The sequence below is a fragment of the Arachis hypogaea genome, chromosome 20, assembly GCF_003086295.3.
Source record: "Arachis hypogaea cultivar Tifrunner chromosome 20, arahy.Tifrunner.gnm2.J5K5, whole genome shotgun sequence".
Lineage (NCBI taxonomy): Eukaryota > Viridiplantae > Streptophyta > Magnoliopsida > Fabales > Fabaceae > Arachis > Arachis hypogaea.
In genome coordinates, this window is record NC_092055.1 from 140,499,831 (window position 1) to 140,522,430 (window position 22,600).

General features: G+C 35.8%; 4 protein-coding genes and 1 long non-coding RNA gene across 7 annotated transcripts; 3 read left to right on the top strand and 2 right to left on the bottom strand.

Annotated features, from left to right (window-relative positions):
- The first annotated feature begins 585 nt into the window (after positions 1-585).
- On the top strand, positions 586-5,827 carry LOC112783930 (proteasome subunit alpha type-3). Its single transcript, XM_025827010.2, has 10 exons — positions 586-847; positions 1,095-1,134; positions 1,228-1,311; positions 1,967-2,040; positions 2,785-2,871; positions 2,959-3,043; positions 3,175-3,221; positions 4,357-4,422; positions 5,029-5,119; positions 5,556-5,827. Exons 1-10 carry the CDS (start codon positions 744-746, stop codon positions 5,625-5,627), a joined length of 750 nt encoding a protein of 249 aa, XP_025682795.1. The 5' UTR covers positions 586-743; the 3' UTR covers positions 5,628-5,827.
- A 2,400-nt stretch (positions 5,828-8,227) lies between these two features.
- Positions 8,228-9,665, bottom strand: LOC112782652 (uncharacterized). Its single transcript, XM_025825136.2, has 5 exons — positions 9,254-9,665; positions 9,128-9,178; positions 8,897-8,988; positions 8,704-8,781; positions 8,228-8,577 (listed from the first exon to the last, which is right to left on the bottom strand). Exons 1-5 carry the CDS (start codon positions 9,362-9,364, stop codon positions 8,430-8,432), a joined length of 480 nt encoding a protein of 159 aa, XP_025680921.1. The 5' UTR covers positions 9,365-9,665; the 3' UTR covers positions 8,228-8,429.
- A 100-nt stretch (positions 9,666-9,765) lies between these two features.
- LOC112786542 (putative disease resistance RPP13-like protein 1) lies at positions 9,766-17,203 on the top strand. Its single transcript, XM_029296209.2, has 5 exons — positions 9,766-9,938; positions 10,019-10,069; positions 12,470-16,259; positions 16,355-16,543; positions 16,691-17,203. Exon 3 carries the CDS (start codon positions 12,574-12,576, stop codon positions 16,240-16,242), a length of 3,669 nt encoding a protein of 1,222 aa, XP_029152042.1. The 5' UTR covers positions 9,766-9,938; positions 10,019-10,069; positions 12,470-12,573; the 3' UTR covers positions 16,243-16,259; positions 16,355-16,543; positions 16,691-17,203.
- LOC140182571 (uncharacterized) lies at positions 10,141-11,179 on the bottom strand. 2 transcript variants are annotated; one of them, XR_011878451.1, is made up of 3 exons: positions 10,580-11,179; positions 10,311-10,383; positions 10,141-10,224 (listed from the first exon to the last, which is right to left on the bottom strand). It is a non-coding gene; the product is annotated as an uncharacterized lncRNA (long non-coding RNA). The 2 variants fall into 2 exon arrangements; XR_011878452.1 differs by having other exon boundaries at positions 10,625-11,175.
- A 325-nt stretch (positions 17,204-17,528) lies between the features above and the next one.
- LOC112782651 (putative disease resistance RPP13-like protein 1) lies at positions 17,529-22,252 on the top strand. 2 transcript variants are annotated; one of them, XM_025825135.2, is made up of 3 exons: positions 17,529-21,356; positions 21,561-21,652; positions 21,823-22,252. In XM_025825135.2, exon 1 carries the CDS (start codon positions 17,695-17,697, stop codon positions 21,337-21,339), a length of 3,645 nt encoding a protein of 1,214 aa, XP_025680920.1. In that variant the 5' UTR covers positions 17,529-17,694; the 3' UTR covers positions 21,340-21,356; positions 21,561-21,652; positions 21,823-22,252. The 2 variants fall into 2 exon arrangements, with proteins under 2 accessions (XP_025680920.1, XP_025680919.1); XM_025825134.2 differs by having other exon boundaries at positions 17,580-21,356; positions 21,481-21,652.
- The last annotated feature ends 348 nt before the right edge of the window (positions 22,253-22,600 follow it).

Below are 22,600 nucleotides of genomic sequence, written 5' to 3' on the forward strand. Positions count from 1 at the left end.
AATGCACTGGTTAAACACAGCCAAAAAACAATGTAATTAAAGATGGCAAAACAATTTTAGAGTTTATCTCAAGAACTTATAAATTTTAGAAGATTTCAAAGTGCACGTATAAATAAGGATTTTAACTCTGTCTCTCTTTAAAATACAATTAAATAAATTACAATAATATAATTTACAAAAAAAGTCTATTAAATTAATTATCAAATAGAATATATATTAAAATTCAAAATATATACAAAAAATATATAAAATAACACAGAATGTACAAATATATATACAATAATTTATTAATTATTATTTATTTTTTATTCTAATGTGTACAGTATTAAACAGTTTAAATAATATAAAGATAAAATTCGAACTCTGAAAAACGATAAACAATTTTAGAAATTGAATTTGAGTAAATAAATCACCTCGTAAATACTATTTTAAAAGCAATGTTACTATTTCATATAAAAAAAATGAGAAAGTATAAGAAGCCAATAACCTAAGCGTATAATGTGTACAATTTAAAATAATACTAATTATAATTAATTGTTATTATTTTAAATTAACTTAATTGAATTTAATTAGTAAAAAAAACTTGAATATGCAACATTATTTTTAGTTTTTTACTAATTTTCTGTGAAATATTCAAGTCTAAAACACAAATTTTGCTTTGCGCGCAAGACAAGCCCGAGAAGCAAAGAAAACATCTGAAAAAGCGAATTTCGAAGAAGAAGAAGATCAAAATCAAGTAAGCGATGAGCAGCATCGGAACAGGTTACGATCTATCGGTCACTACTTTCTCACCTGATGGCCGCGTTTTCCAGATCGAGTACGCCGCCAAGGCCGTCGACAATAGCGGGTAAACCCTTCTCGAATAATGGGTCACTGAAATCATCGATTTTAGGTCAGGGTTTTGGGGAAAGGGGATTAGTAAACAATTGTTAGTTGGTTAGCTTGCTTTTCTTACTCTGATTAGGAGTGGGTTTTAGCTTCTTTTTTTTTTTCCTGGAGTAATTGAATGATGGTAGATTTTTTACTTCTACTTTTGGTTTTGAATAACTTTTTGTGTGTAATGCGAGCTTTCAATTGCAACATTGTTGTTGCAGGACTGTTATAGGGATCAAATGCAAGGATGGCATTGTGTTGGTAGGTTATTCTGATTTAATATCTGTACTCCTTTTTGTTTTTGTCTTCCCTAACAAATATAACATAGTAAAAAAAAACTTGGTTTTGGTTTAGGGCGTGGAGAAACTTATTGCTTCGAAAATGATGTTACCGGGTTCTAATCGGAGAATACACTCAGTTCATCGCCACTCTGGCATGGTACTAAGTTATTTATAATTCCAATTTTATACTATTTTGCACAGCTTGCTAGTATGTTACTATTGTTTTGTTGCTACTCCCCCCGCCCCTCATTTTTTTTCAATAAAAGAAATCTAATGACAATAAATGGTTTACAAAAGGTAGAAATTGCTGACTTGCTGGGTAGCTCGTATTGTAGTGTTGTGATTAGTGCAGTGGAGCATATAGGATTTAAGAAGTTATTGAAGGAGAACATGTGAATTGAGTGTGAAGAATGAAAGAAGTATGAGTAATGTCTGTATGAAAAATGCTAAATTAATGATGAGATATCTATATGAAAAATGTTTGAAACGACCATATAGGGATGCCTTTTTGTTTTGGCCATATAAGGATGCCTTTTATGTTCAATTAATTGGAAGTATTAGAAAGTTGTGGAGATCATAGAACTAAGTTATCATGTTGTGTTGATAGGGACATCTTCATGTGATTTATTTTTATTATTATTGTTTTTATTATTGTTTTATGGGGATAATATTGTTGTGTTGATAGGGATACCTTCATGTGTTTTGTTTTCATTATTACTGTTTTATGGGGATAATATCAGCTGCTTCATTATTGTTACGTTGATGTTTTTGAACCTTTTCTTATGTATGCATGAATCTTCTTCCAATTTTAGGCTGTGGCAGGGTTAGCAGCTGACGGTAGGCAAATTGTTGCGAGGACCAAGTCTGAAGCAACTAACTATGACAGGTTTATTACATTATCCTGAAATTTCGCAACAAAGTCCACCCTGCCCTTTTATTCTTCATTTTTTCTGATGCATTCGTTTAAGTGTATTGTCTATATTGACTAAGATTGGATTGGATGTGTTATTGCTATTGAACACAAATGAACTAATTGGAAATTTAAATCACCGGAAAGTGACTAAGCCTTGTTTTGATTTTGATTTCAACCAATTATCATTAATCTTTTTATTCTGCTATATTTTGCTTGACTTGTTGTCAATGTGACAATGTAGGATTCCCTGAAACTGATTGGTAGGTATTTAAACTGCTGTCCAAATAACACAGTGATAATTTAGTTTACTTTATTGTTCTTATTTCTCAGGCTTATCGTGATAGAATATAATCAAAAGCTAAAATCCTCATTCAGAAAGAAACTTTTAGTGGACCATTAAAATTATTGGTTTATACCTTAAAACATTCGCCATTTCAAACATCTATGATCTAACACATTGCTGTTGGTGGCTCTGGATTGAAATGAACCATATCATGCTTGGGTTTTCAGTACTCATGCATTTTCATGCTTTAGATTGAATGTCATGATTGAATCACTATGGGATAAGAGAATTAGTGTAGCAGTGTTGAATGGACTAGGTCTGATGTGCATGCTAATATTGTGTTTTTACCCATTTCCTTATGTGTATAGTGCCCAGTTAAAGATCAATATCTTTCCGTTACATAATATTAATTTCTAGCTTATTTTTCTTTGCAGTGTGTATGGAGAACCTATTCCTGTTAAGGAACTTGCTGAACGCGTGGCTAGTTATGTGCACCTTTGCACACTGTACTGGTGGCTCAGGTTTAGTGAAACTGATTCGCATTACCATTTTAAGCTGTACTTTTTCGTATTTTTTACATCAATAACATATTGTTGGCGATTTCACAGACCTTTTGGATGTGGCGTCATACTAGGAGGTTATGACAGAGATGGACCACAATTGTACATGGTTGAACCTTCTGGTGTTTCCTATGTTAGTGAACCTTTTGTTTTGTTGACAACTTCTGAAATTATATTTAGCAATACCTGAACTATTGAGGTTCCTTTTCTTTGCAGTTCCACATACAACTTTTCTACTAATTTGTTCTTGTTGCTATGTTCTAGAGATATTTTGGTGCTGCAATTGGGAAAGGCAGGCAGGCTGCAAAAACGTAAGGGAATTAACGTTAATCATAATTATTATATTCAATAATAAATGTAAAATTAAATTTTCCTTTTAATTGTTTTTGGTAGGGAGGTTATCCTCCTTTCAATTTCCATTGTTGGCTTTCCCTTGGCTTTTAATATGTTTGGTTGAAGGGTAAATGATATAGAAAAACATTTGTGCTGTTTAATAACTACTACGTTGAGTTGCTATTATATAGAATCTTGCTTTGTGAAGTTTGAAGTAATTTGCTGAAGGTAATCAAGTGGGAGGGTAAACCGTCCCTTTTATTTTTATTGTAAGTGTAAAATTTGTCATATGCTGCAATTTTTTCCGTCCTCTTTTTGTACTTTGGTGTGTACTGTTTGAGTTGAATAAACATAAATGCAAGAAAATACTAATGTGAATTAGAATTTTACTCCCTTATGGTTTTGAATATTGTTCCCCATGCAAAATCTCTTCAACTGTTGTTTGAAGGATTCCCTTCTGGCATCTTCATCCCAAATCCCGAATACTGAAAATAGAAGATTTGTGATCAAATTTAAATTTTAATTAAGTTGTATTAAAAAGATTCATTACAGCGTGTTCAAGTGGCAATGAAAGTATGAACAGCATCTGTGTTTTTTGCCTTTGCAGTTTAAATTCAATTTGGCCTTTGGGCTTAACTTGAATCAGCCTTTTGGAATATGGTGGGTGTTTCTTATCTTTTTTGTTATCAGCCAGGAAGGCTTGCTCAGTCTATGAGGATTCTGTCATTGTGCAGTCTTGCTGTCTGGGGAGGGTATAAAATGGAGATGTTTGAATTTGGTTTGTGTGTATATGTGGTCGACGATTATTTTGTGTACATGCTGCAATGTAATCTCTGTTTCTCTGTGTATACAAGGTGTAAAATATATTATATCTTAAGTAAATAGGGAAGTTTAGATATTGAATAGAGCACTTGAATTTTGCTATTCTTGCAATATTTCTTTTATTTTTTATGATGGGTTGTAATTGGTTTTTTCAGCCTTGGCTATATTTGGTTCATGTTATAACCTTCAAAGATCTCACCTTGTTTTCTTTCTTGATCTGATTCAAATTGTTCATGAGATAGCCAACTCATATTCTGTAAGATATTAAATTATCTTGTTAATTATTGGCAGAGAGATTGAGAAGCTAAAGCTTACTGATATGACTTGCCGTCAAGGGGTTATTGAAGTAGCCAAGATGTAAGTACCGTGATTATTAGATATAGTATGTATAATTTGTGCTTAGTTTTTTATTTAGATGAATTGCCTTCTGTCTCTGATGTGTTCATTGATGTGAGCATTTTAGTACTTCAGCTTTTGTCAAGCATTGACAATAATTTTCATTCTTCATTGTGTTGGAACCAAAGTGCAATAGAACCAAACTTAGTATGGATAAATTGCATTTTCCCAATAAAGAAATCTGATCAAATCAGTGATTTATCATGTAATTGCTGTTTTTTTTTAATGAACAAAAGCTTCAACTCTAAAAGTCATTTTTTAAAAGTTTGGAAAACCCCTTGCATCTTTTAGAATCATGAAGAATTTTTCAACCCTCAGTTGGAAGGAGTAAAATTGAATATTTTCCAAACTGCTACTATGGGGAAATTTATCTTTTACATGTATTGGGCTATAGAGATTGCATACGGTAAAAGTTCCCTTTTTGCTACGAATTGTTTTAGTTGTCAGTATTCTACTCCATAATGAGGGAAGGATGTGTATTCTAGACATACTATTCTTTCTCCAAGTCAATGTCTTGATATGGATTGTTATTTACAACCATCTTTGTTATTTCTCTTCGCCAAACAGTATTTATGGAGTTCATGATGAGGCAAAGGATAAAGACTTTGAACTTGAAATGAGTTGGGTGTGTGATGAATCAAATCGCCAACATCAAAAGGTAAGGTTCAGCAGTATGTATGCATACTTTGTAACTTGCTGTAATTTTTGGGTTTGATTATTTTGATCTCCTGTCTGCCATTTTCTTCTCAAAGTTCTAATCCTTGGGGTGTACTTTTTGTCCCCTCCATACTCTTTCCGTGTGTACTTTTGTCCATTTTCTTTTTTTCTGTTGTTGAGGGGTTGAATTTGATGTCTTTCTTTCAAACACTTGCATCACCATCCATCTTTACCGTGATCTAACGAATGATATGCTCTTATGTAAACCTGTTGAAAGATTTATAGGTGGATACACTTATCTACCAACGGGGTTGCTTTTACCCGGCTGGGTGCTTTAATTATTATTTTTCAACTGATTAGTGATTGGCTGTTCTCTACCAGAGCATTTTCCTTTTGTTTATTGTTAGCTTACATGCCTCTGAATTGATCATGTGCAGGTCCCCGATGGGCTTCTAGAAGAAGCTAAGGCAGCAGCCAAAGCTGCTCTTGAAGAAATGGATGCTGATTAGTCCGATTAAAATATTTATTTAGTTCGACAGATGTATTTCGGTAACTTACTATTTGAGCAGTTGGAACTTTTAAAGGAAATGTAATGCCTTCAACCGTTGGATTTTGTATGCTTGATGCCTTGATTATGATTATTAAACGACCAGTTCCTAGAGATAAATCTTCTGAAGAAGTGCTTTAGATTGTGGTCTTCGGTTGTTGATTTGTTGTTTGTATTGTGTCTTCCTCGCCCATGTTTACTCAACTTACCATCAGGTTTCTCTTTTATATATGTTGGAATGCATTTCTCTTCTTGACACAGTTCTAGGGTGGGATTGAGAACGTGTTTTCCATTGCAACACACTGGTCTGCTTAGGGTGGATTGAATCCAAGTTCGCGCATTCCACTACGCGCAAGACACATTGAACGGCACCATGAAGCGTAGTTGTCTTCTTAGTGCAGCTGTGAGATGAGCACCAACCCTGGATGCTTATAAGGAATCGGTGAGTGTGTCAGATGGCATTTGAGTAGGTGAAGGTTCCGAAGAATCTGTATTGTCTGAAGCGGTGGACATGATTCCTCAGGAGCAATGATTCAAGAAATGATGAGAAAGGGAAAAGAAAAAGGTATATGAGAAAGAAACGATTCAAAGGATGAAGGTTGAATCGAAGAGGGATCGAAAGAGTTGTAGAAAAGAAAAACGAGGTTGAATTTTTCCTAGGAAATGTCATTCGTGATAGAATGCAGGGAGCTAGAGCATAATCGAAAATGTCGTCTGATACCATATTGAGAGTGGAATTTGCAAGTGAAAAATGACTTCGTTGATTAATCACAACTCATAGTGGATGCATATATATGCTGCCTGGAGTAGAAAGGAAGCAAGGTTGGCAAATAACTGGAAACTGAAAATAACTATTGCTTATATCAGCAACTCACTTCTAAGCGATTAGTTATCTAACTAATTTACTCGTGGATCATAATATTACAGATAGGTGAGATTAACAAATACATTTGCTGATGTAATTAGTCCTGTCTTTGATGGCCAGACCAAGTGCCATGTAATGTTTGTCGCAGAAAAAGGGGAAAAGAAAACGGTGTAGTGTTGTTGAAATTACATTTGAAACTTAAGGTTAAAACTTACTGAATTTCATGTGTGAGAATAAGGTCAAACTTTACGGTTTATATAATTTTTTCTATTCCAAGTGATGTGTTGTTTGATTGTTAAGGTCCCTCCTTGTTGGTAGAGCAAGATGTTTTTGCTAAAAATATAGCAATGATATCCAAAATAACACTCTACTACTTACCAATTTAATTAACATGAGAAAGTTTGAATAACACAATCAGAAAGTAATATTTTAATTAACATTTGAATAAGTTTGATCAATTTATAAAATTAACAGTTTACTTGCATTTTTTTTATTGATTTATGGTCATACTTAACGTATAAAAATACAATTAAAACACGGTAGCAAGCATCGGGAAACAAACCATGGGTGGTCCCTTTTTTTTTTCCTTTATCAACAAAATACATAGGACATAGTTAGTTGCATATCAGAAACAAATACACCCCGATTCTGACTAAAGTTGCAAGAGTCAAGAATGCTAAAGTTAAATCACCTTACATTGCAAGGCATACCCTGCATCTAATCATAAGCAACTGGCACATATTAGGTGAAATACTTACATATGATCAGAATATGTCACCTCCAAGCTAAATTGCTAAATTTCTTGGCTAAAGGGTTTTTGTTTTTCCCACTATCTAAATTTCATTACATTGTGATTATACGAATAAGGAACTTCGTCAGCAGAGACCTATGAAATAACTGCTTCAATGAATATCAGGTTTCAGCAAAATATGCACACTGTGTGTGTGCACGGGCGTGTGACCGTCTCAACTAAATTTATAACACCACCTCAACTTGAAGAATAGGCTATATATATAACCCACACACTAAAACCATACAAATTCTCAAACCACCTCATCTATCCATAGAACTATTACTCCGACCAATATAGTAGCTAAGAAGAGACAATGGCAACCACCAAATCATGCATTTGGAAGCCAATTATATAAATATGGAAAGAAAAGCAGCCATCAACAAATTAAACAAAAACAGCAACCAGAATATCTCTATCAAAATTAGACAGCAGCTTAACTACAATATTTCAGCAACAATGCTGATGTTTTCCTGAAACAAGCAGTTACACAGTGCATTAGCCTTTCTACTATTTCTGTGTATATTATACTTCTCATTCCTTTGTTCTTCCTTCTTTTTCCTTTCTATATAATACAATATATACTTAAATATCATTCATATAAAAATCAGCTTATATAATGGGCTGCTATGCATTCTGCTATATGCCGTAGTGAATTACACTATATCTCCAGAGCCAATTTTTTATTCACCACTATGAACCACTATCCGCTATTAATTATACTACTCCAATGGTCTATTTCATTCATTTATGTTAAGACCGCCAGCCCTTCTTTACTGGTGAACTAGGGTTATGTAACACGAATTACATCTCTCAGGTTTAACAAGAGCTTGCATGAACTCAAGACGAAAAAACACCTAAATAAATAAGGCAAACATAGGACACAAATGTTGCAATGAGATAGAAGTTATAAAATAATGATATTTTCATTACCTCGGCTACAATTTCAATCCCATTATTACACATTGAGGAAAAATTTCTAGCTTAATGGACACGGGAAGAGCCTGATTTGGAAATCGTTGTGGGGAGCAGGCAAAACAAGAGCAACAAAAATTCAGATATCACAAAATAAAAATAGAAGTACTTGTATTACATTCATTTGAATAGGATCATAATCCAGAGTCTGGTTTTTCCTCTTTAGGAGGTGCAAACTGCCTAGTGAGACGAGATCTGGTCCAGGGGTCAATTGCGGCTCTCTGTGGTGGTTGTGGTGTTGGCGGCTTCGACTGTCTAAGCTCATTTTCCCGGTCAACAAACCTGTTACAGACAAGACAAAATAATCAGAACAACTATGTTTATTTCAGTTTATTCGAACCAAAATAGAAAAAATCAGCATACAAGACAGAATTTGAGTTCAAACAAGCAAATTATGTTTGATCATACTCGATATAGGCCAGCGGCGCAGCATCACCAACTCGAATTCGAGTCCTTAGAACTCTGGTGTATCCACCTTCTCTATCCCTGCATCACAAAAGAAATAGTGTCCATTCAGTTTTCAGTGTTACACAACCTACAATTACGACCAACTGAAACAACACAAACTTTTTTAGGGTTTTGAATGAATGTGAATACAAACTTGTAACGATAAGAGAGTTCAGTAAAGAGTTTGTGAAGGACATCATCTCCTCTCACAAAAGCACCAGCGCGCCTTGCAGCACACAGAGAACCCTAGAAACACAATCTAAGACGATAAATTCCTCAAACAAAACGACTCTAGAACATTCTGCTACTAATCTAACTAAATAAAACAATAATAATAAATAAATGCATGAAACAAAAAGAAAGAAAGAAATGGTGAAGGCTAAACCTCCTTGCCAAGCTGAACCATGTTATCAGCGAGTCTGCGAACCTCTTTAGCCTGGAAACAGAGAGAAGAGAGTGCTTATACGAAAATGAAATTGAAATTGAAATTGAAATGGGAAGAAAGAAGGACCTTGGCAACAGTGGTTTCGATGCGCTCGTGCTTGATGAGCTGGGAGACCATGGTTCTGAGCATGGACATTCGATGACCCGTGGGTCGACCTAGTTTCCGGAACTTAGTCATATTCGCAAACGGAAACGGAAACGAAGAGCACCACCGTTACTTCTGCCCACAGATTGGGAATGACGGAGTAAAAGACAGAGGAGCGCGGTTCTGATCTCGATTTGGGCCTAAGAGTCAGAGATTAGAGCTTTACTTTTGAAATCAGGGTTCAGGGTTTAGCTCACTTACTAAGAATTTTTTAATATATTTGTTATATATTTACTAAATAAAATATTTAAATTTTTTAACTTAGCATGTGAAACACAAATATATAACAAATATATTTAAAAAATTAACAATTTTACTAACATGTGAACTAAACCTGAACCGTGATTTCAAAAGTGAAAGCTCCAATCTCAGACTCACAGAGTAGAAGTAACATTGAATTGAAGCCCAAATCGAGATCAGAACCGTGCCCCTCTGTCTTTTGCTCCGTGATTCCCAATCTGAGAATAGAAGTAACGGTGGTGCGAATATGACTAATATGACTAAGTTCCGGAGACTAGGTCGACCCACCGGTCACCGAATGTCCATGCTCAGAACCATGGTCTCCCAGCTCATCAAGCACGACCGCATCGAAACCACTGTTCCCAAGGTCCCTCTTTCTTCCCATTTCAATTTCAATTTCAATTTCATTTCATTTTCGTATAGACACTCTCTTCTCTCTGTTTCCAGGCTAAAGAGGTTTGCAGACTCGCTGATAACATGGTTCAGCTTGGCAAGCAGGTTTCGCCTTCACTCTTTCTTTCTTTCTTTCTTTTTGTTTCATGCATTTATTTATTATTATTGTTTTCCACCTTAGAAAAGATGAGTACCACAACTGAAATACAGAGGAATCAGTGATGTGGATGGCTTCACATCCAGGTGCATTTAGAGTCTCCCTGTAAATGAAAATTATCATCGGGTAATAGAGAAAGAGCCTAATACAAATAGGAAGAATAACGCACAGAGAAAGAAAAGAATATACCTAAATAGAAACTTAAAGATGGTGTATCAAAACACGGACTGCACAACCAATTCTTTTGGAAGTGCAGTTGAATCTGAAACCAACAAACCATTACATTAAAACTTGTATAATTAATGTCATTGCTCATACATATCACATTTTAGTTGGAACTTGGAACACTTCAAAAAGAAGAACCATAGAGAGGGTAAAGCTATTATTATTAACTATCACTATAGTTGTACAAGATTTTTTCAACTCCATGAACAGCAGATACACCAGATTGTATTTACCCTGAAATGCAAGACTTCAAGACAAAATTTGAAGAAGTAACTGACCGGTTTCAAACCGAAGCGTGGAATTTTGGAATTTTATGACCTTAAAAGCTTTCAAGAAATTTCATGAACTGCTTTCAAATCTTCCACAGTATTGAAATCCAAAAAGAAAGTATTATTGTTATTTTAATATGATAATTTTAAGGAAGTAAAGACACAACGAAATATATCGGGTGTAAGGAAGAATGTTTGAATATCCCAGTAAGTGAGAATGCAAGAACAATTTCCCAATTGTTTTGGAAGTAAAAATAACAAAAAAATCAATCTTGCAGATAGGACACCACTACCCACTCACTTAGTTTACACAGACACTAACTGATAAAATAGCAAGAAAACCATCAAACATTTGGTGTGCAAAGCTTAGTTAACAAAATGAATTCGAAGGAAGGGAGAAAATGGGTTGCAGAGTGGTGAGAAGGATGAGGGGGTCAGGAAAGTGAGGGTGAACAGTGAGGAACACAACGCAATAACAACGATGGCAGCAGCTTCAGACTCCAGAGGCAGCGGTTCTCTACTTTCTCTCCTCTCTCTACTTTCTCTACTTTCTCTACTTTGCTTAGTTGTCGTGTCCGCGTATTGGATACATTTTAATACTTGTTCGATGTCCAACTGTATCTAATTCTTCAATACAATAACATATTTTATCTCATACTTTTAAATATTGAGTTGATGACAAAAGACAATAAATTCGATGCCCCTAGCATTTCTCTGAAATTCTTCTCCGGAAATATTTGGAACACACTTGGATACACCTAAATACATCACGTGTATCAGTGTATCCAATTTTATTCTTAACATGTATTCTTAAAATGAGTTTGGAAATAATATATATTATTATTTATTAAAAAAATATTTTAAATACTTTATATAATTAAAAGAAGGCATTAAGAATAGTTAAAAAAATATTTTATATTTTAATATCAATAAAATATCAAAATATCATTGTAATTTATTTAAAAATATTTTATATTTTAAAAATACTTAATATCATTGTATAATTTTTAGTACATTATAGATATGTACTAAAAATTGTTAAAATATGTGATGAAAAAATTATACAATATATTTGATCTCATACTTTTAAACATTAAGCTGATAGCCAAAAACAATAAATTTCGATGTCCTTAGCATTTCTCTGAAATTCTTCTTTGGAAATACTTGGAACATACTTGGACACACCTAAATACCATCATGTATATCAGTGTGTCCAATTTTATTTTTAACATGTATTCTTGAAATGAGTTTAGAAATAATATATATTATTATTTATTAAAAAAAATATTTTAAATATTTTATATAATTAAAAGAAAGTATTAAAAATAATTAAAAATTTATATTTTAATATTATCAAATATTGAAATATCATTATAATTTATTTAAAAAATATTTTATATTTTATATATATGTTGTGTTCCATATCTATGTTAGTATCTGTATATCTTAGATACATACTAAAAATTGTTAAATACGTGATGAGAAAATTATACAATTAATTTTTTTAATATATACTCAAATTGTTCCTCTACAAATTACAAATAAGACACTTGAAATTCTAATAAATTTTTATTATTATAGAAGTCTTTTAAAATTATTTTCGTGAGATATTTTGTTTTTTCTAATACTTATAATAAAATATTTGATATACATATTAGACAAATAAATTTTATTAAAAAATATTATTTTAAAAAAAATTAATCTTGTTTACAAAAGATTAATATGACAAGTGAATACATCAAAACTATATAGGATGCCATTTGAACAATCTCTCAAAGACCAATAAGAGCATGAAATCATTTTATTTTATTACAAAAATATTCAACACCTAACACATTTAGCTACTCAACACAGATCACAGTTAAGGCACTACCACAAACTACTACAACCAGTCAACCAGAAGTCAACCCCCTTCTTACCATTTGTTCCTTCAGATCTGATCACTTCTCTTCAGAAACATGGCTGCAGAAGCTGTTTTGTCTTCCGTTCTTAGTGTTGTTTTTGACAGGATGTCCTCTCCTGAAGTTGTTAACTGGATCAAAGGGAAGAAACTTACTCAGAAGCTGATTGAAAGGTTGAAGACTAATCTTTATGCTGTTCAAGCCTTTCTCATCGATGCTGAGCAGAAGCAGATCAAGGAGAGACCTGTCAAGGACTGGCTTGATAGTCTCAAACATGCCATGTATCTTGCTGATGACTTGCTTGATGAAGTCTTCACCAAAGCTGCCACTCAGAAGGATCCAGGTACCTTCCTCTCTCGTTTTCTCAATTTGCAAGATAGGGATGTAGCAAACAGGATGGAGGAAGTCATTGATAGGATAGAGTCTCTTGTGATTCAAAAAGACACTCTTGGTCTCAGAGAGATTCCTAAGGAGAACATGTCATGGAGGATCACTACATCTCTAGTTGAAACATCTGATGTATGTGGCAGGGAAGAAGACAAGGAGGCCATAGTAAAACTCTTGTTGGATGATAATGGTGATGATGATACTGGTGGTCATAGTGATGTATCTGTGATTCCCATTGTGGGCATGGGTGGGATAGGAAAGACTACTTTGGCCCAATTGGTTTATCAGGATGACAAAGTGAAGGAGAATTTTGATTTTCAAGCTTGGATTTGTGTGTCAGAAGAGTTTGATGTTTTCAAGGTTACGAAGACTATAATCGAGGCAATAACTTCAAGTTTTTGCAGCTTGACGGATTTGAATTTGCTTCAGCATGATTTAAAAGAAAAGTTGTCAAGGAAAAAGTTCTTTGTGGTCTTGGACGATGTATGGAGTGAAAGTTACGAAGATTGGGATAAACTTCTAAAACCTTTTCGAAATGGGGTCAAGGGAAGTAAAATTCTCATAACAACTAGAAGTAAAAGAGTGGCTTCTGTGGTGCAAACTGTTTCACCTTATGAACTGAGCTTATTGTCTGAGGAAGATTGTTGGTTGGTGTTTTCAAAACATGCACGTCTCTCAACTGGTTCTATGGAGAATCCAACCTTGAAAAAAGTTGGCAGAGATCTTGTAAAGAAGTGTGATGGATTGCCCTTGGCAGCTCAATCCCTTGGAGGCTTATTGCGTGGAAATTCTGATATCAAGTATTGGAATCATTTATTGAAGAGTGAGATCTGGGAACTCTCCGATGATAAGATAAAGGTTGTTCCTGCGTTAAGAATCAGTTATTACTATCTTCCTTCGAATTTAAAGGAGTGCTTTGTTTATTGTTCTTTATATCCCAAAGACTATGAATTTAGCAAAGATGAATTGATATTGTTATGGATGGCAGAGAATTTCTTGCAACCAGCAGGAAAAAAGACTCCAGAAGAAGTTGGTGATGAATATTTTGATGAATTGATTGCAAGATCATTTTTCCAACCTCATAAGATTCATGAAAACAAGTTTGTGATGCATGATCTCGTGCATGATTTGGCAATGATATTTGCTGGAGAATTCTATTTCAGAGCTGAAGAGCTTGAGAATGCAGTTGAGCTTGATATTAAAACTCGTCGTTTGTCACATAATGCCAAAGGCAATTATCCAATCTCAAAACTTTTGGGAGTTTGTGACCGAATAAAACACACAAGGACATTTCTTGGACTCAATTTGAATTCACAGATTCCATTTAACATGGAAAATGCACCTTGTATCTTGTTGTCAAAGTTGAAGTACCTGAGGGCTTTGTCGTTCAATTGCTTTCCTCTTGAGTCATTGCCTGATTCAATAGGCGAGTTGATTCATTTGCGTTACTTGGATTTGTCTTGGACCTACATCATGACATTGCCCGATACGCTTTGCAACTTGTACAATTTACAAACATTGAAGCTGGTTGGATGTCGGAAACTAAAAACCCTTCCTGTTAGCATGAAAGATCTTACAAACTTGCGTTACCTTGATATTAGCGGGACTGGTTTGCATGAGATGCCGGAAGGCATGAGCAAATTGACAAGTTTGCAGGTTTTAAGCAAGTATGTTGTCGGGAAGCGTGAAGGGAACAAGATTAATGAATTGGGAGCACTTGCAAATCTACACCAAACAATTTTCATTGACAAATTGGAAAATGTGGTCAATAGCAGCGAAGCATTGGAGGCAAGAATGTTTGATAAGGATGGCATTGAATGTTTGTTCTTGGAGTGGTCGCCAGATGAATATGAGAATACAGTTGATTCACAAATTGAAAGAGATATACTTGAAAAGTTACAACCTCATAGTAATTTGAAACAACTTCAAATTTGGGGTTACAGGGGTACAACATTTCCAGATTGGTTGGGACATTGTTCTTACCACAACATTACCCAAATAACACTGGGCGGTTTTTTTCCGGGTTATTTCAAGAATTGTTGTATGCTTCCTTCACTTGGACAGTTGCCCTCTTTGAAGCACCTGGAAATTTCAAAGTTTGAACGGCTTGCTATTGTGGGGGATGAGTTTTACCGAAATTATGAATCTTGTCTGGAGACTCCATTTCCAATGCTTGAAACTCTTAGATTTTACTCAATGTCTTGCTGGGAGGAATGGCGTTCATTGGAGTTCAATGCATTTCCTCGACTTAGGGAGCTTATCATATGGGATTGTCCCATGTTGAGAGGAGATTTGCCAAATCAACTACCATCTTTGCGGTCACTTACTATTCAGAATTGCGAGCAGCTCAGTTGTTGTGTTCCAAGAGCTCCTGCGATTACCTCTTTACGCATAGAAGGAAGCAATGAAGTGAGAATTGGGGAACTAGCTCCTTTGCTGGATATTCTATCAATTACGGGAAAACATCAAGTGGAGTCGGTGATGGAGGCCATTACGCAAACCAAACTCACTTGCCTCAGATCTTTATCCATCTCAGGTTGTTCATCCCACGTATTGTTTCCAGTTGGTAGTATTCCCGCATCCCTACAAGAGCTGACGATATTGGATTGCAAAAAATTAGAATTCCAAATGGAAGGCCAACACCACTCATTGCATAAACTAATGATACATAACAGCTGTGATTCGGTTCCATCCTTCTCCCTGGATTCTTTTCCAAATCTCGGGCGTGTTGAAATCAGCAAGTGTGAAAAGATGGAGTCTCTTGTGGTGTCACGCTCTCTTTCATGTCTCCCTTATTTAGAGATAGAGAATTGTGGGAGTTTGAAATCCCTCAAGACGCAATGGATGGCATCACCTCAGCTAGAAGATCTAGGATTACTTGGTTGCCCAGAGATTGATTTGTCTGCTACAGAGGATCCACACCGTAGCTTGAGATCTCTTACCATCAGCTACTGCGAGAAACTACTCAGCGGTGCAGCATCGCAATTTCATGGGGTTACTCATCTTTGTATTGAAGGTGAAAATGAGAGTGTGAAGTCTCTTCCAAAGGAAGGTTGGTTGCCTGCCACCCTTGAGTCTCTCAAACTGATCGGCATCACAAGTGTGAAGATGTTGGAATGCAAGGGACTTGCCCACCTCACCTCTCTCCAACAATTATCTATTTATTGTTGTTTCAATTTGGAGAACATTGACGGAGAAAAGCTGCCTGCCTCTCTAGTACGACTCATCATCGATGGAAGCCCTTTGTTGGGTAAACGGTGTGAGATGAAGGACCCGCAGGTTTGGCCCAAAATTTCCCACATCCCCGCCATTCAAGTTGGTGGAAGATGGATTTGGTAATCCAACAACTTCAACAGGTAATTGTTTTTGTCTCGCTCAACATTATTCTGTGTTGCCCAGTCACTGGTTTTTCATTCTTCATTGTTATTAATGTCTTGTATCATTCATACAGCTTTTCCAACAAGAGATAACTTCTGCAGTTACGGTTTTGCTTTTGATGCATCACTGACATAAGACATTCAATCATTGTAACGGAGAGGAATTCTGAGAAACAAGACAATGATAATAACTGCAACACAGAATGAAATTCTCACCATGATTGCTTTCATACAAGTGGTTAAAAAATCTGATGACAAAAGTGGTATGGATGGCTGAACTAACGATTTCCTTTTTTTTTTCATGAAATTTTACATATTCCCTGGGAAGGAATATATACTTTATAGGTTGGAATAACTTTGATTACTCAAAATATGAAAATTTGTATGTGGTGGTTGAAACTTTCTTTCAGAAAGCAACTGAGCAACCAGGGATAATCATGGACACAATCCAAGAGATTCAAGAGCGGCATGACACATTGATTGATATAGAGAGGAGCCCCAATGAACTTCATCAAGTGTTCTTGGACATGGCTGTTTTGGTCCAATCACAAGGTAAGCAACTCCATGACATAGAGTGCCACGTGGCAAGAGTGAATTCGTATGTCTGCGGTGGGTCCAGCAGTTGCAGTTTGCAAGGAAGCACCAGAAGAATTCCGGAAGTCCACATTCATTGGCAATTTGGCATCATAATATTGATCATCATCATATTGATTATAGTCCTTCTGTCGAGAAATCAAGAGAAATCAAGTCAACATATTCTGTCAGTGTGTCACATTCACATAACCATTGCATTGTAAATTGTAAAATAATACCTTGTTTGTTTTTCTGGAACCTACCCTTTTGAAGATTTAGAATTTCATGTTCATGGTCTGGAAGGTTATATTTGTAGTGAAATAAGAGTGCCAAAAATTCACAATTGAAAAGTATAGGGAATTCAGAATATTTAAATGGTTAAACAATGAAAAGGGAATGAATTAAGATGATGATGAAGACAATATTGAAGAATGCCATAGTCTGTCCACTTGCATTCACTAACCTTCTCCATTAGTTGACACCAGCTCCTTATTGAAGACAATATTGAAGAATGACAATATTTTTTAAAATTAAGATCAACAGTTGTTAACATGATTATTTAGATAAATTTGAATTATAGATACGCAAATTTTAGTATAATATAATATAATATAATATGACATGTGAATACATCAAAACTATACAGGATGCCATGTGAACAATATGTCGAAGACCAATAAGAGCATGAAGTCATTTTATTTTATTACAAAAATATTCAACACCTAACACATTTAACTACTCAACACATATCACAGTTAAGGCACTACCACAAACTACTACAATCAGTCAACCACTTGCTTACCATTTGTTCTTTCAGATCTGATCACTTCTCTTCAGAAACATGGCTGCAGAAGCTGTTTTGTCTTCCGTTCTTAGTGTTGTTTTTGACAGGATGTCCTCTCCTGAAGTTGTTAACTGGATCAAAGGGAAGAAGCTTACTCAGAACCTGATTGAAAGGTTGAAGACTAATCTTTTTGCTGTTCAAGCCTTTCTCATTGATGCTGAGCAGAAGCAGATCAAGGACAGACCTGTCAAGGACTGGCTTGATAGTCTCAAACATGCCATGTATGTTGCTGATGACTTGCTCGATGAAGTCTTCACCAAAGCTGCCACTCAGAAGGATCCAGGTACCTTCCTCTCTCGTTTTCTCAATTTGCAAGATAGAGATGTAGCAAACAAGATGGAGGATGTCATTGATAGGATAGAGTCTCTTGTGATTCAAAAAGACACTCTTGGTCTCAGAGAGATTCCTAAGGAGAACATGTCATGGAGGATCACTACATCTCTAGTTGAAACATCTGATATATGTGGCAGGGAAGAAGACAAGGAGGCCATAGTAAAACTGTTGTTGGATGATGATACTGGTGGTCATAGTGATGTATCTGTTATTCCCATTGTAGGCATGGGTGGGATAGGAAAGACTACTTTGGCCCAATTGGTTTACCAAGATGGCAAAGTGAAGGAGAATTTTGATTTTCGAGCTTGGATTTGTGTGTCAGAAGAGTTTGATGTTTTCAAGGTTACCAAGACTATAATCGAGGCAATAACTTCAAGTTTTTGCAACTTGACAGATTTGAATTTGCTTCAGCATGATTTAAAAGAAAAGTTGTCAAGAAAAAAATTCTTTGTTGTCTTGGACGATGTATGGAGTGAAAGTTACGAAGATTGGAATAAACTTCTAAAACCTTTTCGAAAAGGGGTTAAGGGAAGTAAAATTCTCATAACTACTAGAAGTAAAAGAGTGGCTTCTGTGGTGCAAACTGTTTCACCATATGAACTAAGCTTATTGTCTGAGGAAGATTGTTGGTTAGTGTTTTCGAAACACGCACGTCTCTCAACTGGTTCTATGGAGAATCCAACCTTGAATAAATTCGGCAAAGATCTTGTAAAGAAGTGTGATGGATTGCCCTTGGCAGCTCAAGCCCTTGGGGGCTTATTGCGTGGAAATTCTGATATCAAGTATTGGAATCATTTATTGAAGAGTGAGATCTGGGAACTCTCCGATGATAAGATAAAGGTTGTTCCCGCATTAAGAATCAGTTATTACTATCTTCCTTCGTATTTAAAGGAGTGCTTTGTTTATTGTTCTTTGTATCCCAAAGACTATGAATTTAGCAAAGATGAATTGATATTGCTATGGATGGCAGAGAATTTTTTGCAACCAGGAGGGAAAAAGACTCCAGAGGAAATTGGTGATAAATATTTTGACGAATTAGTTGCGAGATCATTTTTCCAACGTACTTTTGAAAACATATTTGTGATGCATGATCTAGTGCATGATTTGGCAATGATGTTTGCTGGAGAATTCTATTTCAGAGCTGAAGAGCTTGAGAATGCAGTTGAGGTTGATATTAAAACTCGCCGTTTGTCACATAATGGCAAAGGCAATTATCCAATCTCAAAACTTTTGGGAGTTTGTGACCGAGTAAAACACACAAGGACATTTCTTGGACTCAATTTGAGTTCAGATATTCCATTTAACATGGAAAATGCACCTTGTATCTTGTTGTCAAAGTTGAAGTACTTGAGGGCCTTGTCGTTCAAATTCTTTCCTCTCAAGTCATTGCCTGATTCAATAGGCGAGTTAATTCATTTGCGTTACTTGGATTTGTCTTACACCGACATCATGACATTGCCCGATACACTTTGTAACTTATACAATTTACAGACATTGAAGCTGTTTGGATGTTGCGCACTAGAAGCCCTTCCTGTTGGCATGAAAGATCTTACAAATTTGCGTTACCTTGATATTAGGGGGACTGGTTTGTATGAGATGCCGGAAGGCATGAGCAAATTGACAAGTTTGCAGGTTTTAAGCAGCTATGTTGTTGGGAAGCGTGAAGGGAACAAGATTAATGAATTGGGAAAACTTGCAAATCTACACCAAACAATTTCGATTGACAAATTGGAGAATGTGGTCAATAGCAGCGAAGCTTTGGAGGCAGGAATGTTTCGTAAGGATGGCATTGAATCTTTGATGTTGAAGTGGTCGCCAGCTAAATACGAGAATGTGGTTGATTCCCAAATTGAAAGAGATATACTTGAAGAGTTACGACCTCATAGTAATTTGAAACGACTACATATTTGGGGTTACAGGGGTACAGCATTTCCAGATTGGTTGGGACATTCTTCCTACCACAACATCACCCAAATAACACTGGGCGGTATTTTTTCGGGTTATTTGAAGAATTGTTGTATGCTTCCTTCACTTGGACAGTTGCCCTCTTTGAAGCACCTGGAAATTTCAATGTTTGAAAGGCTTGCTATTGTAGGGTCTGAGTTTTACCGAAATGATGAATCTTGTCTGGAGACTCCATTTCCAATGCTTGAAACTCTTAGATTTTACTCAATGCCTTGCTGGGAGGAATGGCGTTCATTGGAGTTCAATGCATTTCCTCGACTTAGGGAGCTTTCAATATGGGATTGTCCCATGTTGAGAGGAGATTTGCCCAATCAACTACCATCTTTGCGGTCACTTACTATTGAGTATTGCGAGCAGCTCAGTTGTTGTGTTCCAAGAGATCCTGCGATTACCTCTTTACGCATGGAAGGAAGCGAAGAAGTGAGAATTGGGGAGCTACCTCCTTTGCTGGATAAGCTATCAATTAATGGAAAGCAGCAAGCGGAGTCGGTGATGGAGGCCATTAAGCAAACTAAACTCAGTTGCCTCACATATTTATCCATCTCAGGTTGTTCATCCCGCGTATTGTTTCCAGTGAGTAGTATTCCCGCAGCACTACAAGATCTGACGATATTGAATTGCAAAAAATTAGAATTCGAAATGGAAGGCCAACACCACTCATTGCATCAACTAATGATAGAGAACAGCTGTGATTCGGTTACATCCTTCTCGCTGGATTCCTTTCCAAATCTCGTGCGTGTTGCAATCAGCGAGTGTGAAAAGATGGAGTCTGTCGTGGTGTCACGCTCTCTTTCATGTCTCCGTTATTTAGAGATAAAGAATTGTGGGAGTTTGAAATCCCTGCAGACGCTATGGATGGCATCACCTCAGCTAGAAGATCTCACATTACTTGGTTGCCCAGAGATTGATTTGTCTGCTACAGGAGATCCACACCGTAGCTTGAGATCTCTTACCATCCGCTACTGCGAGAAACAACTCAGCTGTGTAGCATCGCAGTTTCATGGGCTTACTCATCTTTGTATTGAAGGTGAATATGAGAGTGTGAAGTGTCTCCCAAAGGAAGGTTGGTTGCCTGCCACCCTTGAGTCTCTCAGACTGGAAAGCATTAAAAGTATGGAGATGTTGGAATGCAAGGGACTTGCCCACCTCACCTCACTCCAACAATTATCTATTGATTGTTCCAATATGGAGAACATTGATGGAGAAAAGCTGCCTGCCTCTCTGTTACGACTCATCATCAATGGAAGCCCTTTGGGTGAACGGTGTGAGATGAAGGACCCGCAGGTTTGGCCCAAAATTTGCCACATCCCCGCCATTCAAGTTGATGACAGATGGATTTGGTAATCCAACAACTTCAACAGGTAATTGTTTCTATCTCACACAACATTATTCTGTGTTGCCTAGTCACTAGTTTTTCATTCTTCATTCTCTTTTTACAATATTGTTATTCTTCATTCTTATTATTGTCTTGTATCATTCCTACAGCTTTTCCAACAAGAGATAACTTGTGCAGTTACGATTTTGCTTTTGATGTATCAATAATATTCAATCATTGTAATACTCAGAGGAATTCTGATAAACAAGACAATCATAATAACTGCAACAGAGGAAGGTTCTTGAGGACGGGTGGTTAGGAAACCACCTCATGACTAAAGTGGTATGGATGGCTGAACTAACCATTTTTCTTCTTTTTTTTTTTTGTAAAAAAAAAAATCATTTCATGAAAATTTGTATATTACCTGAGAAGGAATTTCTACTTTATAATGTTGGATTAACTTTGATTACTCCTATGAAAATTTGTATGTGGTGGTTGAAACTTTCTTGCAGAAAGCAACTGAGCAAGCAGGGACAATCATGGACACAATCCAAGAGATTCAAGAGCGGCATGACACGCTGATTGATATAGAGAGGAGCCCCAATGAACTTCATCAACTGTTCTTGGACATGGCTGTTTTAGTCCAATCTCAAGGTAAGCAACTTAATGACATAGAGAGCCACGTGGAAAGAGCAAATTTGTATGTCTGCGGTGGGTCCAGCCATTCCAGTTTGCAAGGAAGCACCAGAAGAATACCGGAAGTCCACCTTCATAATATTGATTATTGTCAGTCACCAAAAAAATATTGATTATTGTCCTTCTTATTGATCATTATCATATTTACCTTTTGAATTTCGATTCATGTGTATGTTACACTCTAAAATTCTTCCAAACCATCTGATAATAAATTTCATGCGAATGAACTAAAGTTTAACAGATAAATTTAGTTTTGCTTTAGTTAATGGGATATTAATTGGTGGCTATGAACAAATTGGACTAATTCAAAACCTTATCAAGAGAAATCAAGTCAACATATTCTGTCAGTGTGTCACATTCACATAACCATTGCATTGTAAATTGTAAAATAATACCTTGTTTGTTTTTCTGGAACCTACCCTTTTGAAGATTTAGAATTTCATGTTCATGGTCTGGAAGGTTATATTTGTAGTGAAATAAGAGTGCCAAAAATTCACAATTGAAAAGTATAGGGAATTCAGAATATTTAAATGGTTAAACAATGAAAAGGGAATGAATTAAGATGATGATGAAGACAATATTGAAGAATGCCAT

Excerpts from the sequence above, each read along its gene's own strand:
- LOC112786542 (XM_029296209.2), top strand. The coding sequence starts at position 12,574 with ATGGCTGCAGAAGCTGTTTTGTCTTCCGTTCTTAGTGTTGTTTTTGAC.
- LOC112782652 (XM_025825136.2), bottom strand. The coding sequence starts at position 9,364 with ATGACTAAGTTCCGGAAACTAGGTCGACCCACGGGTCATCGAATGTCC. Across the intron at positions 8,989-9,127 it reads TGGTTCAGCTTGGCAAGGAG|GGTTCTCTGTGTGCTGCAAG; the intron begins GTTTAGCCTTCA and ends TTGTGTTTCTAG. Across the intron at positions 8,578-8,703 it reads GCGCCGCTGGCCTATATCGA|GTTTGTTGACCGGGAAAATG; the intron begins GTATGATCAAAC and ends TGTCTGTAACAG.
- LOC112783930 (XM_025827010.2), top strand. The coding sequence starts at position 744 with ATGAGCAGCATCGGAACAGGTTACGATCTATCGGTCACTACTTTCTCA. Across the intron at positions 1,135-1,227 it reads GCAAGGATGGCATTGTGTTG|GGCGTGGAGAAACTTATTGC; the intron begins GTAGGTTATTCT and ends GTTTTGGTTTAG. Across the intron at positions 2,041-2,784 it reads GAAGCAACTAACTATGACAG|TGTGTATGGAGAACCTATTC; the intron begins GTTTATTACATT and ends TTTTCTTTGCAG.
- LOC112782651 (XM_025825135.2), top strand. The coding sequence starts at position 17,695 with ATGGCTGCAGAAGCTGTTTTGTCTTCCGTTCTTAGTGTTGTTTTTGAC.